The sequence below is a fragment of the Mustela erminea genome, chromosome 8 (assembly GCF_009829155.1).
Source record: "Mustela erminea isolate mMusErm1 chromosome 8, mMusErm1.Pri, whole genome shotgun sequence".
NCBI lineage: Eukaryota > Metazoa > Chordata > Mammalia > Carnivora > Mustelidae > Mustela > Mustela erminea.
In genome coordinates, this window is record NC_045621.1 from 68,404,397 (window position 1) to 68,419,319 (window position 14,923).

The window sequence follows — 14,923 nt, forward strand, 5'->3', positions numbered from 1 at the left end:
AGTTAAAACCGTACAGATTTTTAGCGGTTGGTTCAGGATGTCAACACGGAATCCACCTATTAAACGACCTTTGGGCGATGTCGAACAGAAACTGCCCAGTTTCTGTGCCAGACTGCGACAGCCCCTTTCTTTCTAATGCAAGAGGACGAGGGTCATCAGAACGCCTTCCATCTCCCCCTTCCCTCTCAGCCAAAATCGCCCCCCCGCCCCCGCTTCAGTTACAACCCATCAGCTATGTTGGAGGATTCTGAAATGTTTAATCAGGTGGATTCGGGAAGAAGTTACTGAGCCCCTCTTTTACTCAGGGAGCTCTCCCGGTTGCTCTGGGGCATGCAGAGAAGCATATGCCACGGCCCCAAGCTGGGGGAAACCTTTTCAATAAGGGATGACTGGGCACTTGGTTCTGAGGCCACCGCATACAGGCTTGTGTTTTTCTTCTGGGAATAAAACGGCCCTCCACCCTGCGACCAGGGCGAGCAGCCATGGATGTCACTCTGAGTCACCGGCTTGGCCAGCCTCCGTTTATTAGCGGGCCTTGACAAGAGCATTGAACTTTGCATGTCTTTTATGTCCACTGGGCCCTTTCCAAAAGTGCCAAGTCCCTCAGACCAACTTCCCCAACATCTGCCACTTAGACCAACTTACAGTACTTCTCAGTGCTCCTGTTTCCTTCCTTCAGTGTATTTTATTTTTTTGTCAAGGTATGTCCCCTTGGTCAGAACTTTCTCTTGAGCCTTCATGTGCACACCATGTGGATCAAAGGTCTGCCCTGATTCCAGTTAGCACCATCATTTTTAGCTTTAGTACATGGGTTCTGATTTGGTCCTTTTAGCCTCAAAACCCTTCCTTCAAACAAAAATTTTATGGAAAAATCCAAACCAACAAACAGAAAAGCCAGGACTTCACTGACCTAATTATAAGTAGCATCTGAGAATATTGCCCAGGCAGTGGGTGCCGTATCTGCAGATCACAGGGGTGGAGGACTCAGATGAACACTGTGCTAACCCGTGTTTTCTTTCACATCAGCCTGCATCCCCTCTCCCTGGATCCATCCACTTCTTGCTGCCACTTTCATTCAAGCCAACACCATACAGTGGTTCTGAATCAGAAGTGGGACAGCTCCTAAGGGACATTTAGGAAGGAGAAGGGTGTTTTGGTTTCATCAGTGCTTGGGGGAGCACAGTTCTGCCATTCACCTGGCGGTGGCTAGGACCAAAGGATGCTCAACACACCCAACAAGACCTAGGACCCTGCACAATAAAGAGCCATCCTGAAACTAATGCTGCTGTTGAGAAACATTTCTTTAGGCTGGGAGTTTCTGAAAGGCAAAGGCACATCTCATTTTACTTCATTCATTCATTCATTTAACCAATATTCAATACACACCTATTTTGTTTTAGAAACTATGTTAGTTGCTAAGGCTGAAGCATCAAATAAAAGGGTTGCATCTCCTTGCTGGAGCTTTCTGCCTAGTCCAAGAGACAGACCTTCAACAATTATGCAAGGAATAATTTTATCATAGCTGTTGTACATGCTACAGAGGAAAATGTAGTGAATATTAATAGAATATAATATGGAAAGGGGGATTTAATCTGGCATAGAAGTTAGAGAAAGCCATATTCCTAGCTCTGTGCATTCCACCCAGCAGACCATCATTAACATTTGCTGGGTGAATGAATGGTCAGACGAATATATAGTCCCAGCTAATGTGCCCTCAGCTCTTTAGTTGCTTCAAGGGAAGCAGAAATGCCATTCGATTCACAGAGATTTTTGAGTATGGGCCAAAGAGGTTTTGTTTTGTTTTGTTTTAAGTAATAAAATGGTTCCTGCCTTTGGAAATTTTATAATCCAGTAGGGGGAGGCATTCCCAAATTAGATCCTGATGCAACAAACATTTATTGAGTGCCTGCTGTGTGCCAAAAACATTCATGCTAATTGCTTGATTCACCCCCACAAGAGCCTGAGAGCTGTTTTCATTGAATGACCCTTAGAAATAGGAACCTTGTTCTTGTGCTTCTTTTCTTCACTGAATTGCATGATCCTTGGCAGCCTGAAGATTCTTCAGAGAAAACTACATTCCAAAGGTTGGATTTTTCCTGTCAATCACTGGAAAGTACAGGTTTCACTAGTATTCCAAGACACATCTCTTGGGTGGCCTTGGGATTTTTCCTGTCTTTCCGGGTTCTGTGAAACTACAAATTGCAATCGAGCTGGTAGTTCTTCTGACTCAGTACTCCTTTTCTTTCTGTTGGAAAGACAGCCCCTAAGAGATGAGAGAGGAAAGTGAAAAAGTAGGAATCTCAGGGGACAGACTTTCAAACCCTACACACACACACACACACACACACACACACACACACACACACTTTTAGAGGAGAGTCTGATAATGACTTGTGGAGCTTCTGTTTTATTTTATCTAAGTGGAAAGGCAATATGCTTAGTTGACCAAGAATTGCCAGTATCACTGTTACCCTTAAAGAGACTAGCTAAGCACTTTGCTCCTCGAAACTTGAGGGCATGTTCAAAGGTCCTAGAAATGTGGACGTTTTACTGCCCAGACAGCCAAGTCATTAGGAAATGTGGAGGCAAGAGATGCATTGGCTCCATATCGACCAGGGCAGGACCCCCCCAATTTTTTTTAACTCAGCACAGCTGCATTTTATAATAGTCACCACTGCTGGAGGGGCTGCAGAACTCTGATAATTACTGGGAAAGAAATAACACAATATTCTTTGATGAGAAGATTACTTTGAGAATTTGATTGTATAATGAAGATGTTGCTTTGAAAGGTACTTCCCATTGTTCTGAATCTGAGACTCGCTAGCAAAAAAAAAAAAAATGTCACTTGTTTTGACAGCCTACTTAGAAAAATTCTCTGTTTATTACATTAACTGCAGCATTTTAACTGTCAGACTATGAAAGAATGTTCTGTAGTTTAAAAAACAGAATAGAGCTTCAGGGGAAATTTTTTGGCATACTCTTGTTGCTATTGGTATTGAAAAAAAAAACATACATTCTGAATGTGAAATTAGCTTTTTGTGTGGTGGCAGGCAGAGTGACTCACAATGCCCATCCTGGTTTCACAGGTGCAGACCTGGATGGCATTGGGGGGCAAGTACTATAGAACAGTGACAGTTTGACGGTACTATTGTTGTAGCTCACAGACAGGGCCATCAAATCTCAGATGAGCTCTCGGAGCTAATTGTTTTGATTTTGCTTTGTTTATAAGTCTAAAGACAAGAGGTTACCCTACAGCAAGTAAATACAGTGGAATTCCTTGCCAATAGAAATGTTCCTTCTGCTTACGTTTGAGCAGACTTCGGATAGGGGCCACAGGCAAAAAGATGTACCCTGACCAGATAAGCAGGGATTTATAAGCTCAGGGTCCCACTGGATAAAAAGAGGCTTCAAGGACACAAAGAGGGCTCTGGTCATACTTATATGCCCCTCAATCTCTTCTTCCAAGAAAAGTGAGTTATGATGTCCCACTGTTGGCATGATCCGTCCAAACCCAGCCTAAAGGTGGGAGGGAAATGAAATAGATGCCATTTGCCAAAGGTAGGTCTGCAGTTTTGAAATTCCTTACAAGTCTAGAAGCTTAACTAGTAGGGAAAGGGTTAAGTTACTTGGCTTGAGCAGAAGAGGGGAGAGAGATATATATATACATATATATATGTATATCAAAGAAATAATATATAAATATGTAAATATGTGTAACAAAGACATGATATATGAATACACACACACACACGCGCGCGCGCGCAGAATTCTTGGCAGATTCTGGAATCTTCCTAACAGGCCAGGAACTCAGAAAGTTGAGGTCCTTTATTTCACAGGATAAATTAATATTTTCTAACATATGCTATGGGGCATAAGTTTAAAAAGAAACAAATTAGATGATTAAATGATATGAGAAAATACGCGGTGGGAGTGGGGGTGTTAATCGGATCAGTTGGCTGCATTAAGGCAACCCCCACCTGCTGTTCCACACACTTGCTCTAGAGGGCATTTGAGAGGCTGTGTATTTTCTCTAAATTAGCAGAGCCTCTTTTAATTGGGTCTTTATCTGTCCAAACTGTTTTGAGGGTGTGAAATTTGAAATCCTGATAATTACAGGGAAATTTGCTTCCTCAGGGGAGCCCAGATTAGCAAGCCTAAAATCAGTGGTGCCTAGGGCTTTGATTTCTGTTGGGCTATGCCAAGAAATGTTCAAAGTTATGAAATTCATTCTCAGATACAAATCAGATGAAAAACGAAACATGACTTACAGACCCTAATCTTTATGAACTGAGAAATTCATTGTGAATCTTTTCTTTCACTGCATGACAAACTCTGCCTTTGTTTTTTTCTGGAGAGATTGCTGTGCCCTAAGTGAAAGCTTGTAAAATTTACCAGAAGAAATGATTGCATTAAGTGGGCCATTTCTTGGGTTTGGATTTGTTGCCTCTCCCCTATGAAGGCAATTTACTACTTAACCCTCCTGTTTACGTGCCCAAGCAGCCAACCACTGGATTACTGCCATTGAGATTCAGATTTGGGAGAGGGGAAGATGGGTGTAGCTGCCCATTTACAGCGTAGGCCTCATTATAAGATTACCTCAAGGTTTTAATGACTTTTTATTGTTAAAATCAATGTGTTCATTGCAAAAAATTTGGAAGCTACCTTAAAGAGTTAAAGAAAAATAAATAGCACCTGCAATCCCATCTCCCAGAGATAATTATCAGCATTTTGGTGCATATCCCTGTGGTCATTTTTCAATTCCTAACTTTTTGCCCTTAAAAATACATTGTGGTATTCTCCCTTAACCTTAAATATTCTTCCAGGATAGGATTTTTAATAGGTGCATAGTAGCCAGCCTTCTGAATGTCCCTAATACATTTAGTCCTTGTTGAATGTTAGGCTCATTCTCAAGGCCTTTCTTTACAGCAGCAAAATAATAATAATAATAATAATATCTTAGTGCTCTTTTTCCTGGAACAAAGAAAGAACTCCTAGCCTGACAGGAGTGCAGGGGTGGGCCTGGGGCCAGAAAGATGTCAGGAAAGTTCCAGCAGGGAACAATAAGCTGTTTCACACTGAATGAATGCCCAGACCATGAGTGCTAGTAAATGGGACTGGAGAGTTTGGCCCAGGTCAGATTGCAGGGGTGGGGGTGCGGTGTCTACTGTGTACCATTTGTGCGATGGTACAAATGCCATTCGGGGACCACTGAAGAGCCTTAAAGGGAGGTGTGGTTTGCAGTGAGTAGGTTTCTCTGCTATCTGTGGAGATGCTGAGACTAAAGACGTGATGCCAGATAGTGAGTTCTTTGAGCTTAAAAATTAATTCTATCATGAGAAATTAAGGACAGCATTTGAGACACATGCATTTGACCCACAAGACTGCTGAATAAAGTGAAGGTTAAGACGGAGCTCCAGAGCCCTGGATTCTAGTCTCACCAAATCACCAGTGAGTACCTAACATCTCCAGATTACAAATCTCTTAAATTGCAAAGCGAGTGTAAGAATACCTGCTTACCCTCTCTCAACCTCACAAGCAGACTGGAAACAGAAAAGGAAGTGCAGTTATATTCAATCACAGCCAACATTTATTGAGCACATGTATGCGAGGGACTGTGCTCAACAAATCTAATTCAATTTTTTCAACAGAACTGTGAGGTAGGTATTAATATCATCTCCATTTTGTGGATTCGGAAACGGGCGTAGGTTGAATCACTTCCCTGTGTTGGACCCAGGATTTGGTCCAGGTTTGTCTGGCTCCGGAATCTGTGTTCAGGACTGTGGTCTATCACCTTTCTCGGGCCAAAGAGTGTTCAAAATGTCCTCCGGGGTTTATTCTTAGAGCATTGATGAGGAAAGATGTCATGGATACTTTATTTAAAAATAATTATTACAGACTAACCTCATCTTACTCAATTATTACCTTATAGACCTGAATGGAATACAAGTGTTATCATCTACTTAGAAAAATATTCACATCAACTCGCTAGCCAGGATTATAAACAAAACTTAATAATTATTAGATGAATCACACTACATAGTATATATAGGGAACTTATATACCTCCCATCCTGAACCTCAAAACAACTTTATGAAATGAACAGGACTTATATTATCCACCATTTATACGTGGAGAAATTGAGCTTAGTAGATGTCAAGGGCTTTCCTTGACATCACACAGAAGTATATGTAGCTGAACTGTGTACCGAGTCCTCATGTCTGCTTACTCCAAATCCAGTTTCATTCCATTTTTTTTTTCCATGAAGAATATTCTTTTCTCTGTTAGGTTGCTTCAACTTCATCCTCTCTAGTGTATTTATTGAATGAGGAGTGAAATCCAAAAAAATACGCATAATCCCTCTGTCCCTGATTAATTAAGAATCAATTTTTGCAAGGAAAAAGTAATACTGCATCTACACAGCATCTCCCCCAAAACGTTTGTATTTTCTGTCTGCGGTATATATGCGTCAGACACAAGGGCAAGCAAGTAGCTGTCCTCTCTGACGCCATCCAGATTTGTTTTTCTCAACTTGCTGCTTAGGTGTCCTAAAGGAAAATATCTCTACTTGCATCTTTTCAGAGGTTTAATATTAAACTTCTAGTGTGCCCCTGTAGTAACCGCTTGTGCTGGTAGAATGCTGGGCATATTCAGTTTCTTTTTTGGAGGGGGACGTATTCAGTTTCTAAATGTGAAAAACCTTAAATTACATTGTCCTAAAAACACTTAGCACTCGGGGCTTTAATTATGGAAACTTACCCCATACCCTGATGGAGATGACTTCATTTCTCAGAAATATTCATAAGACATCTGCCCTTGACTGCAATGGTAGACTGTATTCATTTCTAACCTCACAAAGAAGGAAAGAATCCCCATGTTCCCAGGCATTCCTATCAGAACTAAAAAAAAAATGCCTGCTTTCATTGGAAGTAAACTTAAAAGTTCCTTTCTGGGTTAAAGATAAGGCAAAGGGGTGGTGGTGTGGCAGGGAAGTGAGCAGCTAGAGCGGGGCAGGACACTTTAAAGGTCCAGTCCCCAGTTTCTGGAGTGGCTCCAACCCTGAAGATCCAAGTCTTAAGAAGCGAGGGTCCTGGGAGGTGAAGAAATGAAGCACATTTCTTTGGTTTATTTGACAAGAGGGTGTGATTGACCCCAAACTTCCTTTAAGGGAAGTGGAAGAAGGGATATCTAAGATCTTAGGAGTGCTGGAAAATGTTCCAAGTCTGAGAAATGACTTAAAAGCTGGACAGTCAGGTGGGATGAGGTGGAGTGTTGCAAGAAAAATAAAGCGTTCCCACCCCACCCCTCAGGAAAAACAAATAATAAAGCATTTCCTTTATTCTGAAGCATGACCATGGGTTACTAAATATTTATAACATTGACTTTTCTGGGTATTCTCCCCACGCACCAGGGACAAAGTCTACTGGTCAACGGGTCTAGAAGAACTGGGTTATTTACTTTCTCACCAGCATATTTTACCACTGGCCACGCCAACGTGCTGCTTGGTGCCTGGACGAATCCCTCATTTTATCCACGTTCCAATAGCTGGGGAGCTCTGTCTCTGACCTTGATAAAACTGTATTTACCAGCAGCTTCCAATATCACCTGAGCCCTCCCATCCTTTAATGTATAAACTGCTTCTCCATCCATCCCCGTTTATTATCTTGTCTGTAACTAGACATTGCTGGCAGAATGCATCCCCTGCAGAAACTAGGCCTTCCCACAGCAGGATCCGACAAATCCACATCAATGCGGCACCACGCAGATTTGTAAAGAAGCAGGGATGCCTAATATCTCTCCCTGTGACATCTGGAGAAGGACAAGTAAAGACCAGGTCCATTCCCCGGCTGCCACTCAGAGCAGCGAAAGACTCAGTTCGCTTCCCCGGCCTCATCGGTTACTCTGTGAAGGTGCTTGGGAGTTCCCTCCTCCTGCTTGGGGCACAGTGTTCCCTTGACTCTTGAAAGCCAAATTGCCTTCAGTCCTTGGGACCCTTTCATTACTGTTTGAACAGGCTGGGGTCTGATTTGCAGGATCTCTTCTCCATTTTTTTCCCCTGTCACCCCCGTAAAGACCAAAGCACGAGAGGTGCTTCATTGCCACTGTTTGCCATGAGTAACCCGCTTTTAAAATGTGACTCTGTGCAGTGATTGTGGTGGGGAAGGCTCACTTGTAGTTGTTATCAGGTGCCCTTTGGTGGGGTGGGGGCTGGGGAGGACTACAGATCAAGAGCAGAGAGGTGAGTCTTTCCTGAGACGCTAGATGGCACAGCAGCTCTGAGCTGGCGGCCTTGGGAGAGGCTGGGCTGGCTCTCCTTGTCGCCAGCCACAAACCAGAAGAACCACCTGGGGCGGGAGAGGGACTCATATTGTGATTGACTCCTGTGGGCAGAGGTTGGCCGCCTGTGCTCCAGCTGACCTCCTCTCCAGGACTTCCCTCCACTTTCAGTCGTAACCATAGGCTGACGCCCCAGGAACATCAGTGAGTTTGCTCGTGGCCAACCTCCTGCAAATGCTTTTGTGGCTTTGTTAACCAGGAATATACTCATGTTTTTAGAGTAAGTCCACTCGCACCTTGCAGTCCTGACTTCTGTCACCTCATTAAAACATCTGCTGTAAACAGGACCGAAAAGTTCACTGCTACCTGGGTGGATGGCCAAATGACAGTGGCTTGCCCTGTGATCACGCTGACCACGTTAGACCACGGGGTTGTGTCTTTCTTTCTTTCTTTCTTTCTTTTCCCCCTTTCATTTTGAATGTTATTTAGGACTCAGAGACTAAACTGTTTTTAGGCTTTGTTCCATTCTGTTTCAAACAGCTGCCGTGGGTTTCTCCACAGCACCCAGCCAGTTCCTGTGGAAGCGTTTGCTTCTCTGGAGTAGTTATCAGTGACTGGAAGACTGGGTGGAGAATAAGCCAGCCACATGGATTTCTGTGCAGGTGTGGTCTAGATTCCCAACAGAGCCGCCTCTAAAGGCAGCAGAGACCGTGTTTCCTGGGAGGCTTCACTTTATGAGAGACACATGGGGAGCAGGCTGGCCGAAGCCACCTCCCTTCCACCCATTAGTTGCCAGACTAAGGAGAGTTTCCCAGGAGTGGAGCCTTTCTGGGTAGAGCTGCTATTCCTCCTCTGTGCCTGGCAGGAGGGCCCAGGTCTTCTCTCCCAGGCTTGTCCCTGGGCATTTGTCTTAGAGAGCAGGTCTTAAGTTTTAGCCCGACTGGAAATTCTGCACTGCCTCCCGCTCTGAATGGGGCATAGGAAAGATGGCCAACTGCCCACTGACCTGAGAGAAGCCGTCTTTTGGTGAACCACTCTGACCCTCTCCTGCCCTTGTCTTGTCTGTTGTCTTCCCCTCGTGGTAGTTTCTGGGAGGGTGGTGCTGTGGTGGCTTTAGTCACTTCTCAGACATTTTCTTCCTCTCTACTTTCCGTCACCCAAGAATTCCTAAAACTCTCTGGTCTGCCCATAGTACTATTTTGTGGTTTGTGGTAATGGTGATACATGTTTGTTTTCAGTGCTGTTTTGGATTTTAAAATACCTTTCCCATCGGACTGTTAGTATGGCAGACAAAAATATGGCCAAAAAACGGCTGAGCCCCACAAATGTTGCTTGGTCTGCGATGGCCCCCTCTCTCCAGGCTACCACTGATCTTGATTTAGTTAGACAGAGTGACTTTCGCTGGTCTAATGTGGTGATTTCCTCCTCACAACTGGATGAATAAAATCTATAATCCTATAGAAAATGTGTCTTTTCTATCATTTTATGGGATTTGAAGAGGTGAGGTTCAATATTCACATCCTATCTCCTTCATCCATTATTAATTTAGTAATTCATCATGACACAAACCCGTGCCATATCAAAAGTGAATTGTGTCATGGGCATTTCATCTGATTTGACCTTTATTAGGAAGGATAGCAGAGCACAAGCCCCCATTTCCCTTAGGCCACAGAACAAGAACTGGTCCAGAGTACTGCTGCCTTCTTCTTTGGGCAGACCCTGAGTTCAGCATGAATTGTAAGAACATGTGTGTCCATTCATCTGATGAGTTGGTAATAACGCTTTCCTGCACTTGGGCTGTATTTCCAATGTGTCGATACTTTGTGTATATTAACTCATTCAATCTTTATGATAACCCTGTTTATTATTCCCATTTTACAGAGTCAGAAACAACAAGGCATTACACCAATCACGTACCTAGGAAGTTCCCGATTTAGATCTCCAATCCAGTTGCCCTTTGCACGACCAGATGCTGCTTATCTTGAGAAGAGCAGACTGGAGTTATGGATATTTAAGCATTCTTGACTGTATGTGGTAATTACCACAGCAGCAGGACCATGTGTCATGGAAGAATAAGGGTTGCAGAACCAATTTTAGCTCGGAGAGATGACATCTGAGTTGGGCTTGCAGCAGAACAAAATACAGCGAAGAGAGGGGCATGTGGAAAGTCGTGGAGGCGCGAACAAGCCTCACATGTTGGAAGAATGCAGAGGTGTCTGGCATGGCTGGAGCAGAGTGCAGAGCCATGAGGGAAGGGGTGAAGGAGGGGAGACAGAGGAGTCCGGGAAAGTAGATTGAGGTCCGCCTTCCCAGAGCCTTGTGGGGGGATGAGGGAGCCTTTCTGGACCAACTGACCTTGTGGTACCTGTGGCTTATCTGGAAGGAGATGGCCAGGAAGCTCTTGGAGCTCAGGGACATCTGTTTGGAGACAAAGATTCAGGTCTCAGCATTACATAGATGAAAATTGGGGGGGGTTTCCCCAGGGAGAGAAGGGAGAACACACTGAGCACAGAGCTGACAGCAGCCTGGGGCGTAGCACAACCCAGGAAGTGAACAAAAGAACAACAGACCAGAGAAGGCATGAGAAGCAGCACTTTGGAAGGCAGGAGAGAGCCAGGAGGGCATCGGCTCGGAAGAGCAGGGAACTCCAGGCAGCGCTCAGCTGGCCTGGGGCAGCAGGGAGTGGAAGAGATTGCAAAAATTCTTTACATTCTTTCCCATCCTCACCTCTCCGCTCCCACACTCAGCGAAGGTCCTAGGATGACCCAGTGGAGACCCGGCTCAACAGCAGCCTTGAACCACTGTGTCAAATGCTGCATTGAGAATCTGACCACGTTCTTCATGCTAACTTCATGTAACTCTTGGATGAAATAGAACCATTTTCATTTTTTTTAATTGAAATATAGTATGAACAGTACAGAACTGAAATATCCATTCAATATGATGGGACTTATAGATTCTAAAGGCAGCGCTCTTTTTTTTTTAAATCGGTAAGAGTTGATCGCTATGGTGCTCACATCGAGACTATCATAAAAACTCCTCCTCAACCCAGAGACCTGCTCCCAAAACTTTGAAGCTGTCAAGATTTTACAGCTAAATTCCAACCCTTTCTTTCCCCAACTGAGTTTTCTTCTTCCCCACGGAGGTGAGAATGAGGCTTGCCAACTGTTTTCCCTTTTAGCCAGGCTTCTAGGAGGGTCCGTGCTATTTGCCGCTGATGTCAAGTAGCATGAACAGCAGGGCTGCTCCTCGTGCTCGAGAGCCATAATCCTATTACGCCCACCTGAGACTTTCACATTAGCTGCCTCTGTCGTGGGAGATGGGCTGAGGTGACTAAATTGACTTTTAAATCCCTGAGGGTCCCAGTTTCAAAATCCCCAGGTCTAAGTCAAGTAGTAGATTAGGCCCCTTACTGACAAGGCCTGGCTCCCTGAGAGCCCGAAAGGCCTTAGCTTTCTCTTCTGGTGTCTTTGGGTCCCACACTTCCAGAGTTCCATCCCTAAGCACCAACCAGGTTGGTACACAGTTGTGTCCTTCTTTGGTGAAGCTTCGTAGGAGGTGAAGCTGCCTGGCGTCCCCCTGGGTCATGGATTGGATACCTGTCCCTTTGAATAGTCAGGATTAGAAAACATACCCTCTGTGATGCTAGAAAAGAAAGATCCTATTCTTTTCTTATGTCAAAGCTGCCCTTCAAAAGGTAATGCGGGAGGTATGCAAAGAGCTTTTCTTCCTCCAGGTAGCCACACTTGATCTGTCAAGTCCCTCCTATGACATAGACTATGGCTGCAAAAGCATTTTATCCAGGCAATTATTTTAGAATATTTACAATTCAGTTTTGATTGCTCAGACTACTTACCCAATAACTCATGAAGTTTCAGATGTAATTTGCTGGCCCAAATTTCATACTTTATCTGTAAATTTGTTTAACTTCTTAAGCAAGGGTTTGAGCTTTGAATAGCACTTTGCTGGTTTGTTGGGTCCCCCCCCACGCCCCCCCCCCGGCTTAAATAAATATGCAGGTACTTTCATATTCACTACCTCTTTAGCTCTCACACCTGTCTCAGGAAGGTATTGTCCCCAATTTACAGATGAGGCTGACACTAATGTCACATGGCTGGTGAGTGGTTGCACTGAGGTTAAAACTTGATCTTCGGACTCAAAATCCAGTGCTCTGCTCAATACACCCACACCCCCGTATTTATTTGAACAAGGAACGCTTTTTAAAATGTGACATAATTAAGGATGAAACACCATCAGAAACACTTCATTGAGGTTTAAATGTTTAACATACAGTGACATTGAGGAATATCATAAATTGTTGAAATTTTAGAACAAAATACATAGACTGATGGTTATATAAAAGGTTACATATATGACCACCAGTTAGCTGAGAGTAAATGCTGTTTGTCCATCCATATAGCATTTTGAGAATTAATAACCCATTTGTTTGTTTTTTAAGTTTCAGAAACATGTTTGCTAGGGTTTCTTCTATTGCAGAGAGCACAAAAAACCCAGATTATTGACCAATCGTATCAATGATCACTGGTTTATCATTAAACACTATTCGCGATTCCAGAAAATCACAGACACAGAAGAAGACTAGGAATCTGCTCCGTCCTCTTCTGCCAAAATGTCCGTGATACCTTCATATCCTATCCTTAGAGGCAGGTAATTAAATATTAGTTTTATAATAATTAACAGAAAAAAATGTAGATACAACACTGATTGACATCTCATGGAAGACTGGTCATCCATGGGGCATCTATGGGTCTCATTTCGGAAATGAGAGTGTATACCTTCCTTCTCTCCCTTTCTTACTAATTAATCCCAGACATGACTATTTGCCTCCTGCTCATCTCATGCCCTCATTTCCTCAGGGGCAGGAGAGAAAATATTGAGTCTGTATTAACCCTCTATTTGAGCCCTGCGCTGGATGCATGTTACATAACCCAAAACAGCGACGGGAGCATTCTTCTGTTAGGCTAAGACATCACACAGGATCCCAAATCATTTGGATCAATCATCCAGTTGATGAAATCAATTGTTCCTAGATGTGTTAAAAGACAAGTTTTGTAGCTATTGATTCAGAGCAGTCATCACAAAGTGAGAGATAAATTAGCTGATTATAATGTGAGTAGGGATGTTCTTCCCTCAGATTGGAAGGGAAGGGTACTATGGGCACATTCTTTCATCAAGGAACCCATTCATTTCAAAAATCCCTTTAGGGATTATAATGGCATGATCTTTCCCTTTGTCAATATCTTTTTGCAGAAATTGCTCCTAAGAAATCCCCTTAACACATTACTGATCCCTGAATCCCATTTCTGTATTTCAAGTTTTTGCAATGACTTTCTTTCTCATTGTTTTCTTTTTACTTTTTCTCTTTGTAGACCTGGCCAGAGGACTGTGGATGACCTAGAGATTATCTATGAAGAGCTCATTCACATTAAGGCCTTATCCCATCTGTCTACCACAGTAGGTTGTCTCCTGGTTGAGCATCCTCGAGGAGGGTGTGGGGTGGAAAATGCACTGTTAGCAGTGGAGAAGAGTATTATGGTATGGGGGTGGTGGTGAAGGAATACCTGAATGCTACCTCATACCTCATAAATCACCCCCACTCTCCCTCATGAGATGCTAAGGAAGTTATACCCAAGAACAATCCCCAAACGGATCAAGTATTATCCTGTTGTTAGTGGTTGTCCACATGCCCTAAATCCTAAAGTAGTGTGAGTGAGTAGGACCAAAGAACGAACTTCATCCTTCCAAAACTGAATCTGGGTTAGACAAGAGAGCTAGGCCTTAAGAGGACCTCTGAGACACTTTCATTGAAATAGAGAGCCAGAAGAAGGAGAGACATCGAGATGGCCTGTCTTGGCCCACAGGGCCAGCTTTGCCCAGCTTTGCTGCCCTTTCAAAAGGAAGCAGAAGTTTCGAGAGAACATTGCTTCAGATGTTAGAGCCCAATAGCAGTACCCAAAAAATGTAGCGGAAAATGGCCCTATTGCTATATCAGACTCTGAACGTTTACATGATTAGGTTATTTAAGAGGGCAGTGGACAGAAATTTGGCCTCTAAATAGGGACAGAAATACCTCCTCCCATAGAAGAAATGCAGGAATGTGATTTCCAGGTAACAAGTCTCCTATATGCTAGTAATTCAGCAGCAATATAAACAGAAGTTGTTTCAATATCTGCAGATCATATTCTAAGGCCTCTCAGCAATATCTCCGTGTCTAATTTGCCTTTCATTCCCAGCTCACTAGATGGCGTTATGACATCACTTGCCGTGCCTAGGGTCATCCGGTGGTGGTGGTGGTGGGGTGGGGGTGTATTAGGTCTCCTGACAGCAGTGAGGAACTTACTTTGCCACAGCTCCAAGCAAAGGGCTCCAACCCTTCCCTCTTCAACTCAGAAGGAGCCGCCTTCCCATTCCTCACCTGCTGCACTTCTGGGGGTCTAGCAGCTGGTTTACCTACCTGCCTGCGATACTCAGGGGTGTGGTCTAGCCCAGCCGCCCTTCTCCCACACCACTGCCTGGTCATCCTCACTCTGTCCATTAGGGTGGGCCGAGGTCTAATGCCTGGGTGCCTCAGCTGGGGTAGTAGGCATCATGAGTTCGTGCTGTAGAGGGAAGTGAGGGGAGACTCCTT

At 43.9% G+C, this 14,923-nt stretch overlaps 1 protein-coding gene across 7 annotated transcripts in view; it reads left to right on the top strand.

Annotated features, from left to right (window-relative positions):
- RAPGEF4 (Rap guanine nucleotide exchange factor 4) overlaps positions 1-14,923 on the top strand; it is a 288,137-nt gene that overhangs the window by 208,932 nt on the left and 64,282 nt on the right. For all 7 annotated transcript variants that reach the window (XM_032355961.1, XM_032355960.1, XM_032355959.1 and 4 more), the window contains one exon: positions 13,665-13,749. In XM_032355961.1, coding sequence (XP_032211852.1) covers positions 13,665-13,749 — 85 coding nt within the window. The remainder of the gene's footprint in view (positions 1-13,664; positions 13,750-14,923) is intronic.